Below are 23,755 nucleotides of genomic sequence, written 5' to 3'. Positions count from 1 at the left end.
TTCTCGCTACTTTCATGTCTGTTACTTCTAAGTTATGAATAAGATATCCTGAGTCAACCTAGCTTTCACTCCCATACAGTCCAGTTGGTCTGAAAACAGACTAGTATAAAGATAATTTCGTCCAGGAGTCAACTTCTTTCTTACAGAATACTGTTGATCGCAGCTTAAAGCTCAGTGCATTAGCTTTGTTGCACTTGATTCGATCTTACTTACTATACTACCATCATACATACTCAAAATATCTACCTGTTTCACTTTTCTATTCTCAATCCAACATTCAGTTCTCTTAAGTTTCATGTCTACTGACATTAATTTAGTCTTGGAAATGCACCTATTTTCAAGTTCCAAGTTATTAAGTTGCCGGCTTTCAGCACAGTCTACCATTAAGACCAAGTCACCAAGCACAAGTGACCATACAGCTTAAGCCATGTAGCCATCAGCTTGCATTTGGGAGATAATGGGTTCAAATCCCACTGTTGGTAGCCGTGAAGACTGTTTTCCGTGGTTTCCCATTTTCATATCACGGAAATGCTGAGGCTGCACCTTAATTAAGACCACAGTCATTTCCTTTCCATCCTAGCCCTTTCCTATCTCATCGTCGCCAAAGGACCTATCTGTGTCAGTGTGACATAAATCAGATTGTAAAGAAGGAAGACAAAATTGTCGGCATAAGCCAATCTGCTTACAATATTTTCACCTAACTGAATCCCTCCTTGCCACTTTATACCTTTTAGTAGAAGATCCATGTAAACTATGAACAACCATGGTGAAAGATTACAGCCTTCACTAGCTCTGACCCCAGTCATCATTGATCTGCATTTAGGGCTGCTGCTCAGGTTCCAGATTCCCTATCAGTTGTTTACTTAGTCTTTTCTTAAATGATTTTGAAAACTTGGAAATTTATCAAATTTTTCCCTTAATAAATTATTCTATTCCCTAATTGCTCTCCCTATAAATGAATATTTGCCCTATATCTAAACCTTGCAAGAGCCTTGAGCCAAGAACTCATTCTACCATGAGTTCTCACTGCAGCCCAATTGTCAACATAAATGCCTTTGATTGGTTTTAATAATCTGTCCTTAGTCCCATAATCTGTCAGTACAAATAACATGTTTTTCCTCCATACTCTGTCATACGCCTTCTCCAAATTGACAAAATGTATACAAAACTCTCTATCCATCTTGTAGCATTTTTCCATTACCTGGTGCATACTGAAAATCTGATCCTGACAGCTCTTCTGTGGTTTAAAAGCATACTGGTTTTCATCCAACTTATTCTAAACCATTGATCTCACTCTCCCTTTCAGAATGCCTGTGAATACGTTGCCTGATTTATTTTTTGAAATTAAATGTTTAATTTTATACTTGTTATTTAATTATTGTCATTATCAAATGAAACAACAATATATTATTGATGTTTCAGTGCAGGTGTTGGCAGAACTGGTACAATCATTTTGGCAGACATCAACCTAAGAATGGCTGCAACTGAAAGTGCTGTTGATGTTCTCTATTATCAGCAAAGAATTCGTCAGCAACGACCTAATTTGGTGGATAATATTGTAAGTACGTTCATGATAATTGATATGATTAAAGCAATAAAGTTAAGGAGTCATGGAGTGTAATCAAAAGATGAACTAGCTCTTCATTTTTCTATGTATATGAACTATAAATAAAGTGTAAAACAAAAGCTAAAAGTTTCCACCTATTCAATACTGTTTGTTGTAACCTTAAAAATGTTATATATATGTATGTACGGATTAACACAAAATTTATTACCTATGGCTATAAAATATTCATTGCTAGACAATACCAGATACTGTACATTTCAGATTTGTTTCTATTCACTTCAAACATTTTTTAATGCAGTTTACAAAATAAATTAATCTTAAAGTGTCAACATTATCAATATATTCATCATTCAAATCTTATTCATATTATGTCTCCATCATACAAAATTGCCTAAAAGTAATGTTGGTGACGAACACACAAAGTGAGATGTTCCTATCGCAGTGTTCGGTGGGGGATGTTTCCCTAGTTGTACTTCCCCTTAAAACACTAATCATCACCATCAGCAAAGAGTTGGTGAGGACAGCCATAAACCAAGCAGTTAGAAGTGCTTCAATTAAGTAAGGTCCGGCTCGTTGGCTGAATGGTCAGCATAGTTCAGAGGGCCCTGGGCTCAATTCCCGTGCACATTGAAAATTTTAACCTTAAATGGTTAATTTCCATGACTCGGGGACTGGATGATTTTACCATCCCCAACATCCATACAACTCACACAGCACACACAATGCTATCTTCCACTACAATAAACATGCAGTGTACATAAACAGCAGATGCTGCCCACCCTCATCGGAGGATCTGCTCTACGAGGGCTGCATCAGGCTAGTAATAGCCATACAAAATTATTATTAATAAAGTAATACAATTATTGTATAAATTTTGGAAAGGAACGAACAAGTATGAAATTAATTCATATAAAGATAGGAATGTAAGAGGGAGCACATAATAGGATGAATGAAGTGACAGATCAATGTAGGAAGAGGGAACACTAGAAAGAGAAGACAAGGACACATCTTTGAATAGATAGGCTCCCTCCTTATCAATCTCTGTTCTTTTACATCAATCTTTTTACAGCTACTGATAAGCTCATTTCTGTTTCCCAGCTTCATCAGGAGGGTAGGCATACACACTTACTGAGGGGCCATCATGACAGATCAGATGAAGCTGGGAAACAGAAATGATGAGGAAATAGCCAATCTATTTGAAGATGACATTGTATGAAGAGAAGGTTGCCCTTGTTCATTTGTACTTTCATACTTGTCTTTATCATCTCTTTCTATTGCTTCCATTGCTTTCTGTTGCTTCCAACCTGGTTTGTGTTAACCTGGCAGTATAATCATCTATTACCCGAGAGATTGGCTTGACAACTTGGTTATACATCATTTTATGTTATTTTTAATATGATCCAATTTGATTTTGATAAGGGAGTATTGGATTAACAAGGACACACTGACGTCATATCCCCACAGTGCTCAACATTTTATCTACATAGACATCCCCCTAATATCATGTTTATATGGAGATGAAAAGATGGACTTAACTTCCACGCTACTATTCATCTATTTTTAATATGTCATATTGTACATGTCAAAGTTTTAGTTTTCTCAGTGGGGGTGCCCATGTTTCATTAGGTCTTAATATAATACAGTGAAACTTTGTTAGTGCGTTCCTCATTAACACGTTTCCCCACTTAGCACATCGTAAATTCGAAGTCCCGATTCTCATCATATTAAATCTATAAAAAAATACCTCACTTAATGTGTCACGAATTTTTGCTATAACCGCTTAGTACAATCACACTTTTTTTAGCCCTGAAAATGTTATTTGTCATTCTTTGTAGTACAAACGTGATTTCCAACTTGGGTAAGATCCGTCGCCACAGCTGCGTGACTGACTAGCATGATGCATATTTGTCTTGTGATAGCCTAGGTATGGATATGGATATGGAAAAAGTGAAATTCCTTTCTAATGAAGACAACCCACTGCTCTGAAATAAAAGGCTTCTACAAACATTTGTTTTAGAAAGAGTGTGATCTGCAATATTACTTGGATATTTTTATTGGCCCCTGTGCATGTGTTTTCATATTTGTTGTTTGGTGTTTTTCACACCATTCAGTGCACCTGTTATTTTATAAGCTCCGGCAGAAAAGGTTTTCATATTTGTTTGCTCATGTTTTTCACACCTTTTAATACTTTCCTCTCATCTTGAGAAATTGTAGGTACAGTTTGCACTGTACCCGCAGATACACAACATAAAATGCCTTTGTGTCAGAAAAAATCATATCTAATATTTCCATATCCCTGTCGGATAGTTTTTATTCATATATTCAGTAGTACATTTTCTTGCTTAACACATTCATTTTTGTTTTCCCCTGCAGAAACGTCTTAACGAGGTTTTACTGTATATGATTTTTTTTTAACCTATTTACCATACTGAAGAAGGGAATAAACACATTTCTTGAAACATGTACTATATACTTTAAAGTGTGAAATGTAAATTAATTTTTAATACATAGTATTGACTAGACAGATTATACATCTCTCTTCTTACTGTAATTAAGTTGATACAAACCCAATACTGTCCATTATACGAATTTAAAAATAGCAGGAGGGCTGGTATGTGGTTGAAATGCTACATGCAGCTCATCTCCACTGGGGCTGTGCCTGAAAAGAGCTGCACCACCTCAGGATGAGGACATGAATTTACTTTACTTTACTGGCCATTATGGGCAAGATTATTAATAATTCTCTGGCTTTCTTCTAATTACTTCTCTTAAATGCATGAAATTCTGCAATAACAGATTAACTTGTCTTGAATGACCCATGCATATAACTCTGGCTAACCAGGAAGGACAGTATTTTAGGCCCTTTACTCTTTATTCTGTACATAAACGACATTTCATGTGATTTAAAGAATTGTAGCTACCATCTCGGTGCGAACGACTTACAAATATACTGTCGAGCCATAAGAGACGTTTTGCCTTTTGCTGGCAGGACCTAGTGTTTACAGTGCACTATGCTTTCTGGTATAGGCTAGAGCAATTTTGTTACTTTCATTGATCTGTCTCTGTCTTATCCTTGGCTTTGACAATATGAAAGTGAATGAGGAATGAGCAATGCTAGTAATGCCATTCCTTCTGCAGCCAGTCCCCGCTATGAATGATGTAAAAATGTTGCTCATAGGGTCAGATGATGCATGCATTTCAGTGGGCTTGGCCGACTGATATGTAATAGCAACTTCTGGCTCGGTGAGGAAAGCAACGGGAAACTACCTCACTCCTCATTCCCCTTGTATGTCTCTTCAGTGATGCCTAGGCCATCTATGACAGCTGATGGTGGAGCTGTTGAGGATCCAACTAGCCTTAGGGCTGAGAATCAAACATACATACGAATGGATGAAAACCATAATGGTATAGGATTAAGTAGCATTTTGGTCATTCAGAGAAAAAGGCATTTAAACATCGTCACCACTCATATAAAGCATGCTATTTGTAGTTATACCACCCATCACTAGAGCGCAGAATATTACCGCTATCACTTGTATCTCTTTGCTGGTGAAAGGATACATCCTCCCGGAGTTACATCCTGCACTTAACTCATTATTTAAAAAATGTCACTTATACCATTATGGTTTTCATCCATTCATACATGAGAGACATTAACGTCGACCCTCAGAGACTTAGTACTTACTCCTTGAAAAATTCCCTCCTCCTCAATACCTCCAAGACTCAAGCAATCACTATTGGCTCTCAAAAATTGTTGATATGATATGATGGTTGGTGGAGAAGAGGATGATGAAGAGTGCAAGGATGATATTGTGGAAGTTTTGATTTTCACTGTGGTTTAAATTTTGTGATTGATCAGACCTTGAAAAAAGAATAGCCCTTTTATATCTCACTTCTAGTGTACCTAAAACTTATAACAAGGGATTAGGAATATGCTAAACATTTTTTAACCCTTCAAATATTTTGTTGCAGGAATCACACCTGCCTAAGACATTCACACTCAATGACTACATGAACACTCACTCTTTTAGAATTCAATAAATTCCCCTAAATTCCCATAAATCGTCGCCATAAGACCTATCTGTGTCGGTGCGACGTAAAGCCCCTAGCAAAAAAAAAAAAAAAATTCCCATAATAGACTCTGATCTACTTTCTAATATCATTTCATGATGCACATTTAAATTTTGCCACAGGTTTTACTGTTAACACACAACTTGATCTCCACAGAGGTAAAAATTAACAATGACAGAATCCCATAGATAAAGATGATCCTCTCTAGTCTTGATGATAAAGTGTGCATCAATGCAGGCAACACACAATGGACCAAAGATGAAGACCAAATGCTGTACAGTAGTTCAGTCCTTTTATATGACTGATAGGTGGTTCAGCAACAATGTACATCTCTCCATAGCATTTCACAGATGTTATAGATGATTAGCATTGTGTACTGCTCCTCTATATATTTCTTATTACATTAATTAATTCTTATTAATTTATTAATGCATGGTTGATCTCCAACCTCTAATTTAGAAACAATCTTAACACCTTTTTATTTTAATTCCACAAATACATCAATTTCCCTATTCACACTGAATGTGTGCTGCAATAGTCATTTAGTATCTCAGAACATGGCATCCATTGACTTAAATATAGTTGAAATATCTTTGCCAATTTTAAAATTCATGTCCCCTAATTTATGACATACTGTTGGTTACGATGTGATACTGATGAGATGTTTAGTTTGGCATTGCAGATATCCACTTAGATGGCTTAGGTTTGATTCCATGACCTCTCACAGAGGACTTAAATCCTGGTGTGAGGGTCAGAAAGAGATACACTCAGCTTCATGGGAACAGCTGAGAAAAGAAATGGTTTCAGATCCAACATTTTACCATCCTAGAAATAGTTTTCTGTGGTTTTGATAACTTAAACTCCAAAACTTCTGAGTTGCTGAGTTGCTATAGTTGCTTTCTTCCCATCTCCATCTTTAATTAATTAAATATTTACACACATCATCATAGACACCTGAACTACAGTAAACTCCCAATCATTTGTGTGCAATTAATTCAGGGTCTACAACGCATTTGTTAAAGGGCTAATTTCAACTGTAGAACTTCTGTCATATGAAGTAAATAAAGTCATCATGGAATTTTAATGCTTGGGATGAGAATATCATGGTTCAGCTTTTCTGCTTTACTTGGATACTACCAAGATTGGTAAAATGAGGACCTATCCTCACAATTGCAGAGGTTCATCATGGGAATCAACTAAAAAGACCTGCAACCGGCCTCTCCAGGGACCATAAATTGTTGTTGTTGATGTAGTAGTAGTAGTAGTAGTAGTAGTAGTAGTAGTAGTAGTAGTAGTAGTAGTAGTAGTTGTTGTTGTTGTTGTTGTTGTTTCAGAGTTGACTTTGATGATGATATTTCAAGAGCTTGCACTATTCTTGCCTCCATGAAGTCATTATTAAAGGATCCTGAAGACTGTCAAGATGCAGAAGAAGGTGACATGATAGAATGGTTTGAGATCAATTAAGATCTAGGCTTCAGAGAAGAAAGATGAAGTTATAGAAGACTTGAAAGTTACACGCAGCCTATCCTATATGGAAAATCATTTTTGACTTCTCATTTACAGATGATATTCTCATGAGATTTGTCATTCAATATCAGAAACAGTGAAGAATTCTTAACCTGTCAGTACTTGTATACAACATGCAGCTTGCATTACGCTACCATCTATTGATCTATTGTAGCAATTGTGAACTAAGTCAAAATTCCTTTTACGTAAGGATAGTCTATTGTTTCCTGTTCATTATGGAGGATACATTGACTCTCTCTGTTGACCTTTTTCCTTTCCTTTCAGCAACTTGAAAGTAAACCATTTTAGCAGTGTGACAACCGACTATGATGGAAAATTGTAAAATAGTGATTTCTAATATTAGATTATTTCTTTGCTTTGAACAAGAGTTAGAATGATTCAGGAGGTAATGATTTTGATTCAGTTGATAGTTTCTTTGATAAGTGATGCTGCATGGCAGAAATTAATGTGGAAAGTGAAAGCAATAACAAGGTCTGTGATGTTGAGCCATCATCGTGCGTGATAGATGCCTGTACATTCTAGGCTCACTTTGTTCAGATGGAGGTATTTCATGAAAATATGTGTTATATTGTAAAAAAAAAAGTGTATGTGTGTGCATGCACCAAAACTATCGAGTTACTGCAGTTCCAATATCGCCCATTTTACTTGCAGTGAGTGATGGCCTCCTCCTGTACTAGTGAATGATGGAATGATGCACACTCACTGCTCCCATGTGGAGGAGTTACAGAAAAAAGAAGGATAACAGTTTTTTATTAGAATTTTAATAATCTTCAACATGGACCACTATGAATATCATAACTGATGAGATAGTGGGTTTGAACCCCATTGTTGGCAGCCCTGAAGATGGTTTTCCATGGTTTCCCATTTTCACACCAGGCAAATGCTAGGACCATACCTTAATTAACCCTAGAACTGCGGACCGTCTTCCAGGAAGACGGTGTGCTGTTTGGTCAAGTGTGGTCATCTCCCTGTGGAAGACGGTCTTGGAATTCAAATATAGTACTACTTTTAGCTAACAGATGGCACTAATTTCAAGCCATGCTGGTTCCCGATGCTTTTATCTTTCGTAGCAAAAGCCTTTGGCAAACAAATTACAAGATGAGGCTATTATTTGGCTGCAGAAGTGGAAGTACTTTCATGTTGACATTGAGGTTGCATTGAGCCATTGCCTACGAGATATACAAGGCCGGGACATAGCTACGGTTCATGGTTTGGCCTCTAGATGTCAGATTTCTGTTCTGCTCTTGGCGGACTTTAACATTGTGATCTACAGAGTAATTGTGATGTTGTGTTGATTTTATGCAATTTATTGTGCGTATTGTTTCTGTCGGTGAGTGTCCGTGAGGTTGAAAAGCATGATGCACTGTTGTGTATCTCTATGTACTTCGGAAACTGCTAAAAAGCAAGAAAATGTGACATTCCATAATTTTCCTTCTCCCCAACGAAGTTCCTTCTGTTTTTAGCGTATATCCTGTTCACTACAGAAAAGTGTCAAATGCAGGAAGGCAATGATGTATTGCCATCAAAATTTAGTAAAATTTCTGATTCAAATAATGATGAACATACCATATCTTCAGCATATAACTGATCTACATCACCCACAAACAAAAAAGAAGTACCTACAAGTCTCGTTTCTATGTCAAGGAAAGGCTACAAGTATCTCTGTTAAATCTAAATATATAATGATGAGGTTTCAAATGCCAGATTACGGAAAACAGTCTTTATATTGTGAAGTAGTATACAGTAATGAAATCAGAAAAAATGATTTATGGTATCTGAACTTGACCAAAATAAACCAAATTGAAAATAATGGTACAAATGATCATTTAGGAGTTTTATTCTTGTTAGAAAAAACTGAATCTTATGGGAAGAAAAAGTGAAATACGGAGTAAAAAATGGAAAAGATGACAAAAAACTGTGAACTTTTCATTTATGATGTGTCTGACACACATTTAACTTGGCAATATGGTTTTCTAAAGCAGAAAAGTCGATATTTTTAATACATTTTTTGTAAAATATTTTTATCATTATTTCAAACTGATGACTGAATGATTCACCTCTATCAAAATAGAACAGTCTTTCAGATTTCTATTGATGTATGATAAGTTATATTTTATGATTACAGTCTGCTTATACAGATACCAAAATCCTTTAGTGTGTGCTTTATGGGAATTTTCTGCAGCACTTGACAGGTAAACCTGCAGCAGTTCTAGGGTTAAGGCCACGGCCGCTTCCTTTCCACTCCTAGTCTTTTCCTGTCCCATCATTGCCGTAAGACCTATCTGCGTCGGTGCGACGTAAAGCAAATTGTAAAAAAAAATTACTTTTTTAAAATCTTTTGTATTTTGACATTGTATTCCACTGGAATGATGTATAGTATAAAACTGAAGTAAGCAACATTACATATATTGTCGCTTGCATAGTACATCTTATTTGTTAAACCTATGAGTGCCTCTTTTATTAGGCAATAAGTGAAAGAAAGAAACTATGGAAAATTGGCAATTTTTGGTCGAGCATTAAATACCACAAAGTATTGGGATGTACTATATGTTGTTTATTATGTTAGCTTCATGAATACCAATGCATGGGCTGTTAATCTACATACCCTAAGCCTCTAAAAGAAAAGGAATAGTATATTAGTTTATACCTTGTTCCGATGGTGACTGATGATTATTGTTTTACAAATCTTAACATGCAGTTCATTGGCCCAGGATCTTCTTTTCTAAAACTACTACCATTTTAATAAAAAATCACCTCTGCTGTGTGCCCCATAAACATAATTATATCCTGACAGAGTTTGGTATGGTCATAATAGTGAAGCTGACAGAAGATGGCATTTTAATATACATGTCTTGGTAATCAAAGATAAGAATGTAGTCTTGAATTCATTACAGTGATTTTAAATTCTTTGAGCATTTATTATTAATATGTATATATATTTTTTACAGGACCAGTACAAGTTGGTTCACTTCATACTCCTTGAGTGCCTTGTGGAGGAAGATTCAGCTATACCATGTGAAGGAAATTTTAAGTTTCGTATACAAGAGTTACGAACCAATGGCATTACTGTTCGGCAATTTCAGCGTCTCAGAAAGTATAATTCTATTCAGGAAGCACAAACTACAGAAATGAAAGAACTCCAAAGACTGTCACAAAGAGCTGTTCATAAGAACAGAACCCAGAATGTAGTACAAGGTGAGATGCAGCTCTTATATTGTACTAATTTATTAACCTCAACTTAACAGAACAATTGACATCAGAAATTAATTATTAAAATGCAGTTTTTTCAAAATAACCTTTAAAAGCATAAAATGCGAACCCATGAATGCATTGTTTTGCTCCTTTAAACAAAAATCATTAAATGATCAAAAACATTGTTTTCCAGGTTTAAATATAGTACAGTTCTCTAAAATCAAAATACCTAACAGAAGCTGAGCTATGATAGGTTTTTGCACAGGATGTATACATTGATTAACGATTGGCATTGCAGGGTAATTTGTTCATTCATATTGAGTTTAGGCCAATTAGACACTGCAACTTTACAAATTTATCATTGCTCATCATTATGTGATAAGGGCTAAGCAGCTCAGTGGAAAGGTCAGTTGATCATCTATAGGCAGTCAGAATGCCATGTGATTAGGGGAGACAGCTGTACGAGTGTGGTATCAGTGCTACTGCACATGCACATGATGTCACTAATTCTGGATATGCCCATTGATTCAAGCTGTGACACACATTCTACTAGGTACTTGGAACTATGACATCTAGACATTATAGAAAGTGTTATGCACCTATATACAGAAGTCTTGCTGTCCTTAAGAATTGACACAAGTGCGATAACAGGTATAACTTGAAAACAATATTCTCTCACCCATGGGTAACCAATGTAGATATCGAGCTTGAATTATTATGATTATTTTTATTTTACGATTGTGATTATTATTATTATTTCTTGTATGTATGGCTGTGAAGTCTTACATCATGAAAGTATTTGTATTATTATTACGATACGCTCGCATTGTGTGTGAGGTTATGACATACTGTACCCGCTCAAAGCCTGAGTCCCAACCAGCATTTATCTCAGGGAGTGTTACGGTCCGAATCTATCGCAACTCGTAAACAATAAAACAAATATTTTGAGATATAATATCTCAAACTAAATGTAAGGGCGCCATCCAATCAGTACTACAGGGTTGAACGGGACACTCTAATCTTTAACTTTAAGGCTCATCATAAAACACACAAATATATATATATTCAGATCAAAGGGAAATTATGAAGGCTCCATCCTAGGGATGGGGACGGATATTTAAACGGTCACCAAGGGTTTACTATTCTACAAGAACAAGAACCTGGAACTGTTTCCTTGCAAATGCTAAAGGAGCATTTTATTTAAGTAAACAAATGAAATTTTACACACAATCAAAATCTGTTAACCTTTGATTTGCCGGTAATTTGGCAAATTATTCCTGAAAATGATTACATAATATTTGTCACTTTTGACCACCCTTCCATTTTGGTGGTAGAACCGTTGATATCTGAAGGTATCAGATTTACCTTCGTTAACACCATGACCATATTTGATCATGGACCAAATACCTGTTGGCTAAGTAGGCGCGATCACATGGACCATGTTATCGCCTCCACTTTGATTGAGATGAGACCAACCCGGGAAACTACAAACTCTCCCCGGGTTCCTAACCAAGATATGCTAATCGTTAGTTGAAGGAATACGACAAAGGGACTCTAACCTAATGGTCCAGATGTAGGGATTTGCCTTCATTGTACACATATTAACTTAACTTATTATTTACAACCAATTGACATTATTACGTTAATTCGCCAGCTGACTTCCCTAGTATCATCCATCATCATCATCCGAAATAATAAGAAAAAAATAAAATAAAAAAATATTTTATTAAATATTATTATTATTATCATTATTATTATTATTATTATTATTATTATTATTATTATTATTATTATTATTATTTGTGGAGATCATGATTATCGTTACCCGTAATCATCCTCGGACTAATATTTCAACTTTTCGCGATTTTTTTTTTAAATTTTCATCTGAAATAAATAAAAGTAGCTTCTTTGATTATTCTTCTTCTCCTTCTTCAAATATTCTAATTATTATTATTATTATTATTATTATTATTATTATTATTATTATTATTATTATTATTATTATTATTATTATTATTATTAGTTAAAATCTAAAATTTTTCATTTCAACTCCCAACATCATTATTATGTCCAAAATATTAAAAAAAAAATTCTTCTTCTTCAAAAAAAGTAGTTTTTTTATTATTATTATTATTATTAATTTTTTAAAAAATTTAATTTCGCCTGTTACATGGTAGTCCACTCTTAATATGTTTAACGCATAACCCCTTTTACAATTCCGATTTATTTTGGCACTAAACAGTCCAGATATGATTTACTTGGAATATTATTATTATTATTTCTAGAATCTTTATTTTTATTCCCCATCTTTATAATTTAGTCACATACGTTCTCTCCCAAACAGAAATCACCAAGATCCGAATTCACATCGGTCGGGACATAATAGTGTTCGAATCCGCAACCTTATTTTCGTACTGCCGTTAATTCATGGAGACCATATGCTCCTAAGACAATTCTCAAATCCCATAACACCTTGCAGTTGGGCAAATACCTCCAATCTCTGCAAGTGTTAAATTATTCCTTCCTTTTCCATTTTGAAGTCCATTTATCCATTGGAACTCTTTAAAACATTTTCACAAATTAACCCTCGGTGTGTGGACTCTATTCTGCCACTCAATACACCGGTATATAAATACAACCTCTATGTGGGCCTTAAGATCCATCTATTTCTTCATCAACATCAGTACAATTCACTTTCATTTCGGGCCGGATTTCTGTCCCACAAAACTCCAAATCTCAACTTTTGGCTCAAATCCCTCTGGACCTCAAACATAGCGTGACCATATTATAAAAGTGCCTATCTCGTTTCTACCAAATTTATTTATGATGATTATGGAGTCCAAAAACGTTAAATCAAAAATTAGTGTTAAAACCGGATTCACTGCACAAATTATACTTATTCACGGCACATGTGATCTCCACATTTAAATTACTTTAATTTGCAATCATTCTATCCAACTAAGCCCGTGCCTTTATTCTCAAAGATTATTATTAAACACGCCTGTACACATTACCAAATTTTAATGTATTACTTCGACACTTGTACATATTATTATTTTGTCCACTGGCGAACTTCGCGATATTTACAAACACATCAATGGACTTCATTCCGTCCCACAACAATTTAAATCACTTGGCAATCCTACCTCTGGATTATCTTAACAACATGCCTTAATATCTATAAAAATTCCGATAACGGAAAAACACTTTGGAAGCACTTCTAAACGAATATTAACATTATCTTTATGTGAAACGTGCTCCATATCATATCAAACAACTCAAGCACTTGAATGAACAACTCAACCCTACTATACTCTATTTAATAATCGAAATTATGATGAGTGCTCGATCTAATGTACTGTACATATTAATTTGTCCCTTTGTCCATCTATCTTTGAATTTATGCGAGCCGAAAACGGCTCGTTTCACAATCAAGTTACCATGATAAAATAATATGATTTCCTCCCCCTAACGATAGCAATCTACAAGTATGTTAAAAGGTACTCAACTCTGCCATTGTAGTCTGCTAAAACCGGACGAGAAGCCATAGCCCCTCCGGTTTTTAGCAATGCATTCCACTGGTATTCATGCCAGCTTGAAGAATTAATCCTTGACCCTTTTCAACTTTATACATTTTGAATAAAAACAAATAAATTAACTGTTGCACTTTGGAATAATTTCCACGCTAAATTCTATTCACAAATTTTACACTCTCGGCCTTGTATCTAGCCCACTTAATGTAGATATACATTCTTCATTCCTTTCCCGGACACTAGGAACATGGGATACCTCGGGTTTCCCTTTACAACGGCCCGGCGCGCACTTGAATTTCCCGTCTCACGTTCGTGTAGCTGACCAGGTATCAGTTTAGAATGGACTGTTTACTAGGTGACATAAACACTCGTGACCGTTCTCATGTAACGCACTTCCTAATCGGTTGGTAGAATCTTACACTCCGTAAGTTATACTTTACTGAGTCCTGTCTATTTGAAACACTTCATACTAGTAGACTGCTCAAGACTGTAATATGAGCTACATCACGTCATGAATCACTGTACTATGTAACAATATAATACTTCGAACCCTACTCCACGAGTCAGTACACACTCGCACCCCTGGCGTAGTCACGGCTCAAACGCTTTGTCAAAAGTAGTTACGCACCACTGGCGTGGTGACCGCCCGAACACTTTGTCAGAAGTACTTGCGCACCACTGGCGTGGTGACCGCTCGAACACAATATCAGAAGTACTTGCCTACCATGGGCGTGGTATCCGCCCGAACACTTTGTCAGAAGTACTTCCGAGTCCTTGTCTACGACCTCATATTTATACCTGTATCCCCTCTCTTCCGAGTTCAACGGAGGTCATCTGGGGACGCACAGTCCCGATATCTTCATACGACACTTTGCGGTTTGGCCCGTGGCTTTAATATATGATCCAATGATGTAATTATGTTCTCAAATGCTCTATACCAATTCTCAACTATTATCGTTCGCTGGTAATGGATATATTCGCGAATTTAGCTGCCGTATCCCGGCTCGGGGTTTTGCGCTCTTTTGTGGCTTCCTTTGACTTCAGCCAATCACCGAATAGCGTCCATGAATTCTCAGAATTACCCCATGCAATCTCCCGCAATTATTAACTTTATATGGGTTTTATGGTATAGTAAGGCTCCTAAATTCCACTTTATTCTGAATCGATATTTCACTTCTTTCTATCAGTTTAATCCACGGAGTTAGCCTCGCTAGTGCTTCTTACAATACGAAGTTGTCGCCTTGCTTTGGTCTCAAGTGAATTTTTCCATTGGTCCACCTTAACCACGTGACCGGGAAGGCTCATATTTTTTTCTTCCAGTGCCAACCCCACGTTCAACTCTCGCTAGTTACCTGGAGATACCCCTACGTCATTTCTCAGAAATTTGCACTTGGCTCTCTGCGCTGTTGCTACTACCAAGACTGCCCGGGGCTAGGAAAACTTTGGCAACAAGTTATCCTCTCTCTTTCCTCGTTGTTACAATTTCTGAGAAACCTAATTCTGTCACTCATTGTGTTTGTTATTCTCACTGGAGACAGCAGTCTGTGGTATGGTGAAACCTGCCCTCTCGGCCTGGCCTGTTCTTACTGTATGTACAGTAAGATACTATTTATTCTGAAAATGAAATATATATTCCTCAATAATTCATCATAATTACAATTGCATGACGCTTATCACACCCCCACCAGGGTGCAATACTTATGTCATTAAGTATTAGTATTATTATTATTTACATAGTTGAATGATCGTATTGTGCATGAGGTTATGCCATGTACATAGACATTTATATCAGTTCAGTTAATGTAAATACCCGTAAATTAATATTATAATTTATTCTTACCTGTATATATAAATTGTAATCCATAATTATGAAACACACTGTAACTTCCAGAATGGTATAAACACTAGAATGATTGAGAATATTCTGTACACTATTTCTATGTATTGGACACTCTGGACCGAGCTCGATAGCTGCAGTCGCTTAAGTGCGGCCAGTATTCAGTATTCGGGAGATAGTAGGTTCGAACCCCACTGTTGGCAGCCCTGAAAATGGTTTTCCGTGGTTTCCCATTTTCACACCAGGCAAATGCTGGGGCTGTACCTTAATTAAGGCCACGGCCGCTTCCTTCCCACTCCTAGCCCTTTCCTGTCCCATCGTCGCCGTAAGACCTATCTGTGTCGAAGCGACGTAAAACAACTAGCAAAAAAAAAAGGGACACTCTGGAATATTTAAGAAGGTAGTTTTTTGGTAATGTACTTTCTAGACGCCTGGCCAGGCACATATATAAGGAGGTGATCTTGACGGTGACAAGTGAGTTGTGGAACGAGTTACTGTTGAGTTACTGAAGTTATGGTTTGGAAGTTATTGGAAGAGAGTTATTGTTAGTAGCATGTGGCTGACATGCCTACTTAAGGCAGTCTCCATGTTGAATTGATCGGTAGTCATCTGTTTTCAACTGTGTTCGAAGTGTAACCTCTGTGGTATTCGGTGTCAGTTGTCAACTGTTTTAATTATGGTAGTTTGTTAATATTCTTGAAGTGAAGTGTTTTATTGTGATACTGTGATTAAGGTTATGTGAGTGTGTAATTTGTGAATAGTAGAAGTCTGCAATAGCGAGTACGGCATATAACGAGAACTCCGTTATAGCGACAATATATTTCTGTCCCTTGAAATTTCCTATATTAAACTGTGTGTCGTCATTCGATTACAGCGAGAGACCTATCACTTACGCATCCGTTATTACGAGCGATTAACCGTGCGCGATTTTATCCGTTCCCAATATTTATGCACCCCAGTGATTATATTCCTCCCTATGTCCACTAGCGAGTTTTCTCGTCGACATTCAAAGGCGATGTCAGAGTCTATTAGTAATACCCGTCGATTGCTGTTCCGTAAAGAAAATTTGAAATGAAAGAGGACAATTTCGTAATAAATGCATAAATAACGTGTCCGATAACGATTGTTAATTACATAAAATCAGCTTCATGGTCCGTATCGCACTTCAATAGTCAACTAGGTGGAAAATAAATAAATAATTGTGAACGATTGTTAACTCGTTAAAAGTAAAGGCTGACTAAATGACCGCTTAATTTTAAGGCTAAATACTGCAATTTAGTAAGAATGGGATATACCTCAAGATATGGTAGAGTGCATAATTGATTTCAGAGATTAGTTTATATTTTATCGCGACTGGATAAATTACGGAAAAGCTATTATGAACATTTATAGCAAAAGGTTATCATTTCTCTACTGGCGCTTGAAGTGTGTTTTCATCATACGTATAATACAGATAAGTTAGGATAGGTGACGCTGTTTGAATAAGAAAACTGAAACGTTTGCTACAAAATGCGATCGATCATCTTCTGTACGGTATAGCAATTGTGTATAGTTTTCCAAAGACTTTAATGTTACTTATCTAGACTCACAGAGCGCGCTGATGTTATGCGGAATATTGAACACTTTCCGTAAAATAAACTTCATTATAAAGCCCGTATTGTCGTAAGTATACGTTTTTACTGAATCATCCCATGTGGACAATTTTAATTTTAATGTCAACGGTATTCTCAAGTGCTGTACTCAGAAAAGTTCTGAATTCTTCATCATTTTAAATTACATATTCGGTCATCCGAATTATTTTAATGTGTTACTTTGTCCTTGTCATTGTAGCTTTTTCTCAAAGGTTTTTATGGCTGATGATGTCTACAAGTTAGACGAAACATGTCCCGATATATTTAAAAATTTATGTAAATAATTAGTTAATAAAGAATCTTGGTATTGTAAAGGTGGAACATTTGACTCAACCTTCAACGTATACTTACGACAATACGGGCTTTATAATGAAGTTTATTTTATGTAATGATTATGCCAACCAGGCTAACAAAGCTAACACCTACTTGAATTTTAAGATTAAGCTATCAAAAATAGGCAAGGACATTGCTTTCTTGAAGAAATGTTTACATAGTGGACTCATTCCAAATTTCTTGAAGTTCAATCAAAATAAGAACAACAGTTCTTACTGGCACAGAAAAACCCAGTCTAGGTCTAATTCATTATGGATTAGAAATGAAATTAAGTTTCTACACAGGAAAAAATCTTTATTTAACACAAAGTTATATGAAGCACATCTGTTTGCTTCGTCCTCCCTAACCCTTTTAGAATGGGATTCTTTTCAGAAATTCGCTCTTACGAAGATAGAGAATGTAATTGTCAAAAAACAGGCCACTCTAGACAAAAAATACAACACACTCTTGCGTAATAATAGTCACAATAATAACTTCCTTCCATACAATAGGCACGTCAACGAATCCGACTCGGGAGACGTGAAGTTCCATGACCCGGTTATAAATCTTTCTGATACTCAACTTAGCGCTTCGGATATCGAAATTTTAGAGAAGGGACCTAAATTCAATTGGCCTACTGCCTTTAAATTGAAAGATGCCATTGCTATCACTGCTGAAACCAAAAACGCCATACAAAAACTACCAATTGACAGCCAAACAGAAATTAGACTCAATATTCTTAAAAAACTTTCTAATTTGATTCAAGTCAACAAATCTATAGCTCCTTTATTTCCCAAAAAAGCCATAGACTCATTAAAAAAGAAGATTAATGAAAATGATCTAATAGTGACGAAAGCGGACAAAGGCAATGCCACAGTTATTATGAACAAAGAAACTTACGTGCAAAAAACTGAAACCTTCTTCTCCAATAATTCTTTTAAACTGATAAAAAAAGATCCTACCAACAATATTCAAAAGAACTTAAAACAATTATTGAAACAAACGTCCTTCATTCTCACTGAACATGATTCTCAAAAACTCATTAATATGAATCCCAGTATCCCCACAGCTAAAGCATTACCTAAAGTCCACAAAATAGATATTCCCATAAGACCCATAGTTAACTACAGGAACAGCCCGACTTACAAAACTTACAAAATCCCAACTCCATCAAGAATTCTATAGAATTTTGTAATTTGACTAAAAACCTAGAATTACAGCCACAGCAAAAAATGTACTCATTTGACATAAAAAACATGTATTCCAATATACCGGTCAAGAAAACTTTAAAGATCATCAAGGACAATTTTCTAAAACACGAAAACTAAGCATACAAGAAATAGAAGAATTTTTAAATATTTTAGAATTTGTAACTTCCAACAACTATTTCACTTTTAATGGAAAAATTTATAAGCAGGATAGTCTTCCTATGGGTTCCCCGGCTTCAGGAATAATGGCAGAAATTTATTTAGACCACTTGGAAAATTCCAAAATTCTCAACAAAATTAAAGGTATCGTATTCTGGACATGCTTTGTTGATGATACATTTACTTTAATAGATCATAACGTCTCCAACGGCAATATTGTTCTTGAACAGTTGAATGCAGTCGATCCATGGATCAAGTTTACTTCCAAAGCGGAAGTCAATAATTCATTAAACTTCTTAGATGTTACAATTAACAACAGCTCTAACAAATTCTCTTATACCATATTCAGGAAGCCCACCCAAACTATTGATACTATTCGGCAAGACTCAATGCATCCGGAATCTCAAAAAAGAGCAACATTTTATAGTTTAATCCACAGAGCTTTTCACGTCCCTTTATCTAATGTTAATCGTAAAAAAGAACTTGACTTTATCCGCTTAATAGCGAGTAAAAATGGATTTAGCCGGCATTTCATTGACAGGATAATCAATAAAGTTACTAACAAATCCAGTTCAACTTTGCTTAGAGAAACAAAAAGAAAAACAGACAAATACGCCACCTTCACTTATACAAATAGTAAGATTTACGATATCATCAATACCCTCAAGAAGCATAAGATCAATATTGCTTTTAAAACAGTCAACAATAATACTAATCTCTTTTACAACCAATATAAAATTAACAACACTATGAATAAATATAATAGGTCAGGCGTATATAAGTTAAAGTGCAACCAATGTTCCGCGAGCTACATTGGGCAAACCGGAAGAGGCTTTTCAGTCAGATATAAGGAACATATCAATGCCGCTAAACACAGAAGGTACTCCGCCATGACCACTCATATGACAGAGTCCAATCATTCATTCACTTCTATAGAACAGGACTTAAAAATTCTTTATTTTCATAATAAAAGCACTTTACTCAATGTTTTAGAAAATATCTATATTAATATAGATCATAAATGCAATCCCATTCACAATTTGAATGAAATTTCAGAAACAGCGAATGTAATTTTTGAGGCATTGCTCAATAGTTCTTACTTTGACAAACCCACTAACAAGCATCCACGTGACAGCTCCCCGCCTACTAATCCCAACCTTCCCCTAATTTCCCCTCGTACCGGCTCCCTTCACACACGACCTCCATAGCTCGCTCTTAGTCAGCCACAGTCATCCACACTGAACTAGTCGCTGTCGGACAGGCAAGAACGTAAGTAATCAGATGTGCCGCACTTCTTATTTTCATTCTTTCATTACTTTACATCTCAAGACACAAAAACTTGCCTATTTCAATACTAACAACAGCCATTATTTTTGTTCTAGAGCCCTCTACTGTACATTCCACATTACGTTATCACGTTCAAATATTCCACCTAACTTCTCAACAAGAAATGTCAACATACCAATAAGACGGCTTTAACATCCGCTCGCTGGATTTCTCACACATTGTTGTTGTCCTACTGGAATGAACATTATGCAATTCATCATCAAGCCTTCACGACATAACATAATATTATATGTTAACACAGCACAAAAAAAGGAAGAATTTTAACGCAAAGTTTTTACTGAATCATCCCATGTGGACAATTTTAATTTTAATGTCAACGGTATTCTCAAGTGCTGTACTCAGAAAAGTTCTGAATTCTTCACCATTTTAAATGACATATTCGGTCATCTGAATTATTTTAATGTGTTACTTTGTCCTTGTCATTGTAGCTTTTTCTCAAAGGTTTTTATGGCTGATGATGTCTACAAGTTAGACGAAACATGTCCCGATATATTTAAAAATTTATGTAAATAATTAGTTAATAAAGAATCTTGGTATTGTAAAGGTGGAACATTTGACTCAACCTTCAACGTATTGAACACTTTTGCGCATCGCCATGTTATGGGCGCTTCAGCTACGATTGCATGGCTAGCACGTGGTAATGTTTACAGACCCTTGCGTGTTTTCGATTTGAATCATGCCTGTTAGTGGATTTGTTTTAGTGTTATATGTGACGGAATGATAATATATTGTCAAATATTTTCAAGGAATGAGGGAGCTGATGCATTTTGGTAGTTAAATTGATCGGCAATATTAGGCCTAAAGTTAGGCCTTACCTATGGGATAGAAAGATATTCACGAGAGTGAATTCGTGTGCAGCCTTCATTTGTACTGATTGCCATCAGAAGGGATCTGGTATTTCTTTTCACATGTGAGTAAGAATTGAACTGTTATGAAATAACTTTCATTTATCATAATCGAGAACTAAACAGGTTATAGGATGACTGATTCAGAGAACGCATGGACATGAAATTTAGAATATTTAGGATTCTTTTTCTTGTTTGCCTTTTTCCAATTCATCGGGGATAATTGTTTAGAACTAGACAGCTGTTTTAAAAATGACTACATATTTTTCATACAAACTGTGTAGCGCTATTACAAATTTGATGAACCTGGGCCTAGAATCCGTAACATATTATTGATATAACTTGATAAAACCTTTTAATAGTAGGGTAAGGTATTGCTTCGAATTATCAATTACCTGAAAAATTATTTATTAGTATCGTATGTCTTAATTTTTCCAATTTTTCCCACTTGCTTTATAATAAAAGAATACAATTGTTAATATGCTATTCCAGAAAAATCCAACACTATAAAGTCTAAATAAAGCTCATTACAATCTTGTCAATCCTAGTCTGCAATAGAAAACGCTAATCAAGTTAACTGTTCACTATGATATTAATCTTTTTGTTTGCAAGTGCTTTACTTTCAGTTTAATTTATTTTCTTTCTGGTGTAAATCATTGTGCTCATATTGGGGAAAAATTAGAATGCACTTTCAACTTTTATGTGCTCAAATAATGTTAATTCAGAATGAGTTTGTAAAAGCAGTAATATTTAATAAGATAATATTATGAGGAGGGTTTTTACATCTTAAATGATAACATTCTTACTTAAGCCTAACCGGGCGAATTGGCCATGCGGTTAGGGGCGCGCGGCTGTGAGCTTACATTCGGGATATAGTGGGTTCGAACCCCACTGTCGGCGGCCCTGAAGATGGTTTTCCGTGGTTTCCCATTTTCACACCAGGCTGTACTTTAATTAAGGCCACGGGATCTTCCTTTCCTATCCCATCATCGCCGTAAGACCTATCCGTGTCGGTGCGACGTAAAGCAAATTGTAAAAACAAAAACAAAAAAAACTTAAGCCTAAACCACGCAGAGAAACTCAAACTAACCCTAGACAATCATTTCATTTTAAGAAATACACAATAGAAGATAGCACCAGTGTAACGAATGTCAGGGATCATTTACCGAAATCCAAATCACACAAAAATGATAATTTAACTTCTACTCATCCAATTACGTCATTTCATATCCAAACCAAACACCATGGCACAACAGGCCCGAAAGGCCATGGCATACCAAGCGACCGCTGCTCAGCCTGAAGGCCTGTAGATTACGAGGGGTCATGTGATCAGCAAGGCGAATCCTCTCGGCCGTTATGTCACTGTCAGATAGCTCTTCAATTGTAATCACATAGGCTGAGTGAACCTCGAACCAGCACTCAGATCCAGGTACAAATCTCTGACCTGGCCGGGGATTGAACCCGGGGCCTGCGGGTAAGATGTAGACACGCTACCCCTACACTGCAGAGCCGGCATTTCATATTCAGAAAATGATAAAACATGTATCCGATTGTTTTAGAAAGATTTCTGCAGTCATGTAGTTTTTAAACAATGTGTTCAGACAATTGAGTAAAATTTGCTGTAATGACTTATCAGAGAGGAATCATGAGCTATGTACCTTTCATTGAAAGATTATTAAGGCCACGGCCGCTTCCTTCCCACTCCTAGACCTTCCCTGTCCCATCGTCGCCAGGAGACCTATCTGAGTCAATGCGACGTAAAGCAGAAAAAAAAGCATAGAAAGATTTTATTTCACAGGTTTCCTTTTTTCTTGCTATTGAAGATTATTGTTATCAGCACAGGAGTTTGTAAATATTTCATTTATGTGTTCTCCGGTTTGCTGAGAGACAAGCAGTTTTTATCTCACAATATGTAATCTTAAGTTGTAGACTGCTTTTTCAACATGTCCTCATATTTTCAATTAAGCTAAATTGTAGAGCCTAGGTTTCTCAAGAGACAGATTATCACGTGATTCTCGTCCTTTGAGTCTGGCCTTCTTGCAATACGTACAATTTTCAAACACATCAGTTACACACATGACCCTTATATTATAGCAAGCGACATGATCATTTTCGAGGTACCGCTAGTGTATTTTTGTAGTAGTAGTATTTTTCAGTATTATTCAGTCTGCTAAAGGTTTTTTTAGGGGATTTCTGTAGATTATTCAGTTTTTATACAGAAGTATATTTTATTACCACAGTCTTGATATTATGTTTACTTATTGTGTGTAGTTGGTGTAGGCTGTCATTAATTTTATAGGGCAGATGTTTTCATGTGTGCGAAATGTAAGTTAAAGCATGAATTCCATACGATCTCCACTTCAAGCTGAGGAGCGCCCGCAACATGGCGGTACATGCATGGACATGTCTTCCCCCGTCACACGCTTCTGCGCAGCCAGCGATGTGGGGCCTTGTAGTTTTCTCATTCTCACTATGTGTATTTACGAGCTCTCTCGTCGACATTCAAAGGCGATGTTGGAGTCGATT

General features: G+C 36.1%; 1 protein-coding gene across 1 annotated transcript in view; it reads left to right on the top strand.

Moving 5' to 3' along the window:
• Positions 1-23,755, top strand: part of LOC136874532 (receptor-type tyrosine-protein phosphatase kappa) — a 381,492-nt gene that overhangs the window by 317,648 nt on the left and 40,089 nt on the right. The window contains exons 20-21 of the mRNA XM_067148168.2: positions 1,423-1,558; positions 10,114-10,360. Of these exons, the coding sequence (XP_067004269.2) occupies positions 1,423-1,558; positions 10,114-10,360 (383 nt within the window). The remainder of the gene's footprint in view (positions 1-1,422; positions 1,559-10,113; positions 10,361-23,755) is intronic.

This window comes from Anabrus simplex, chromosome 5 (assembly GCF_040414725.1).
Source record: "Anabrus simplex isolate iqAnaSimp1 chromosome 5, ASM4041472v1, whole genome shotgun sequence".
Lineage (NCBI taxonomy): Eukaryota > Metazoa > Arthropoda > Insecta > Orthoptera > Tettigoniidae > Anabrus > Anabrus simplex.
Note: the sequence above shows the minus strand (reverse complement) of the source record. Positions and strands in the feature narration are given on the sequence as shown.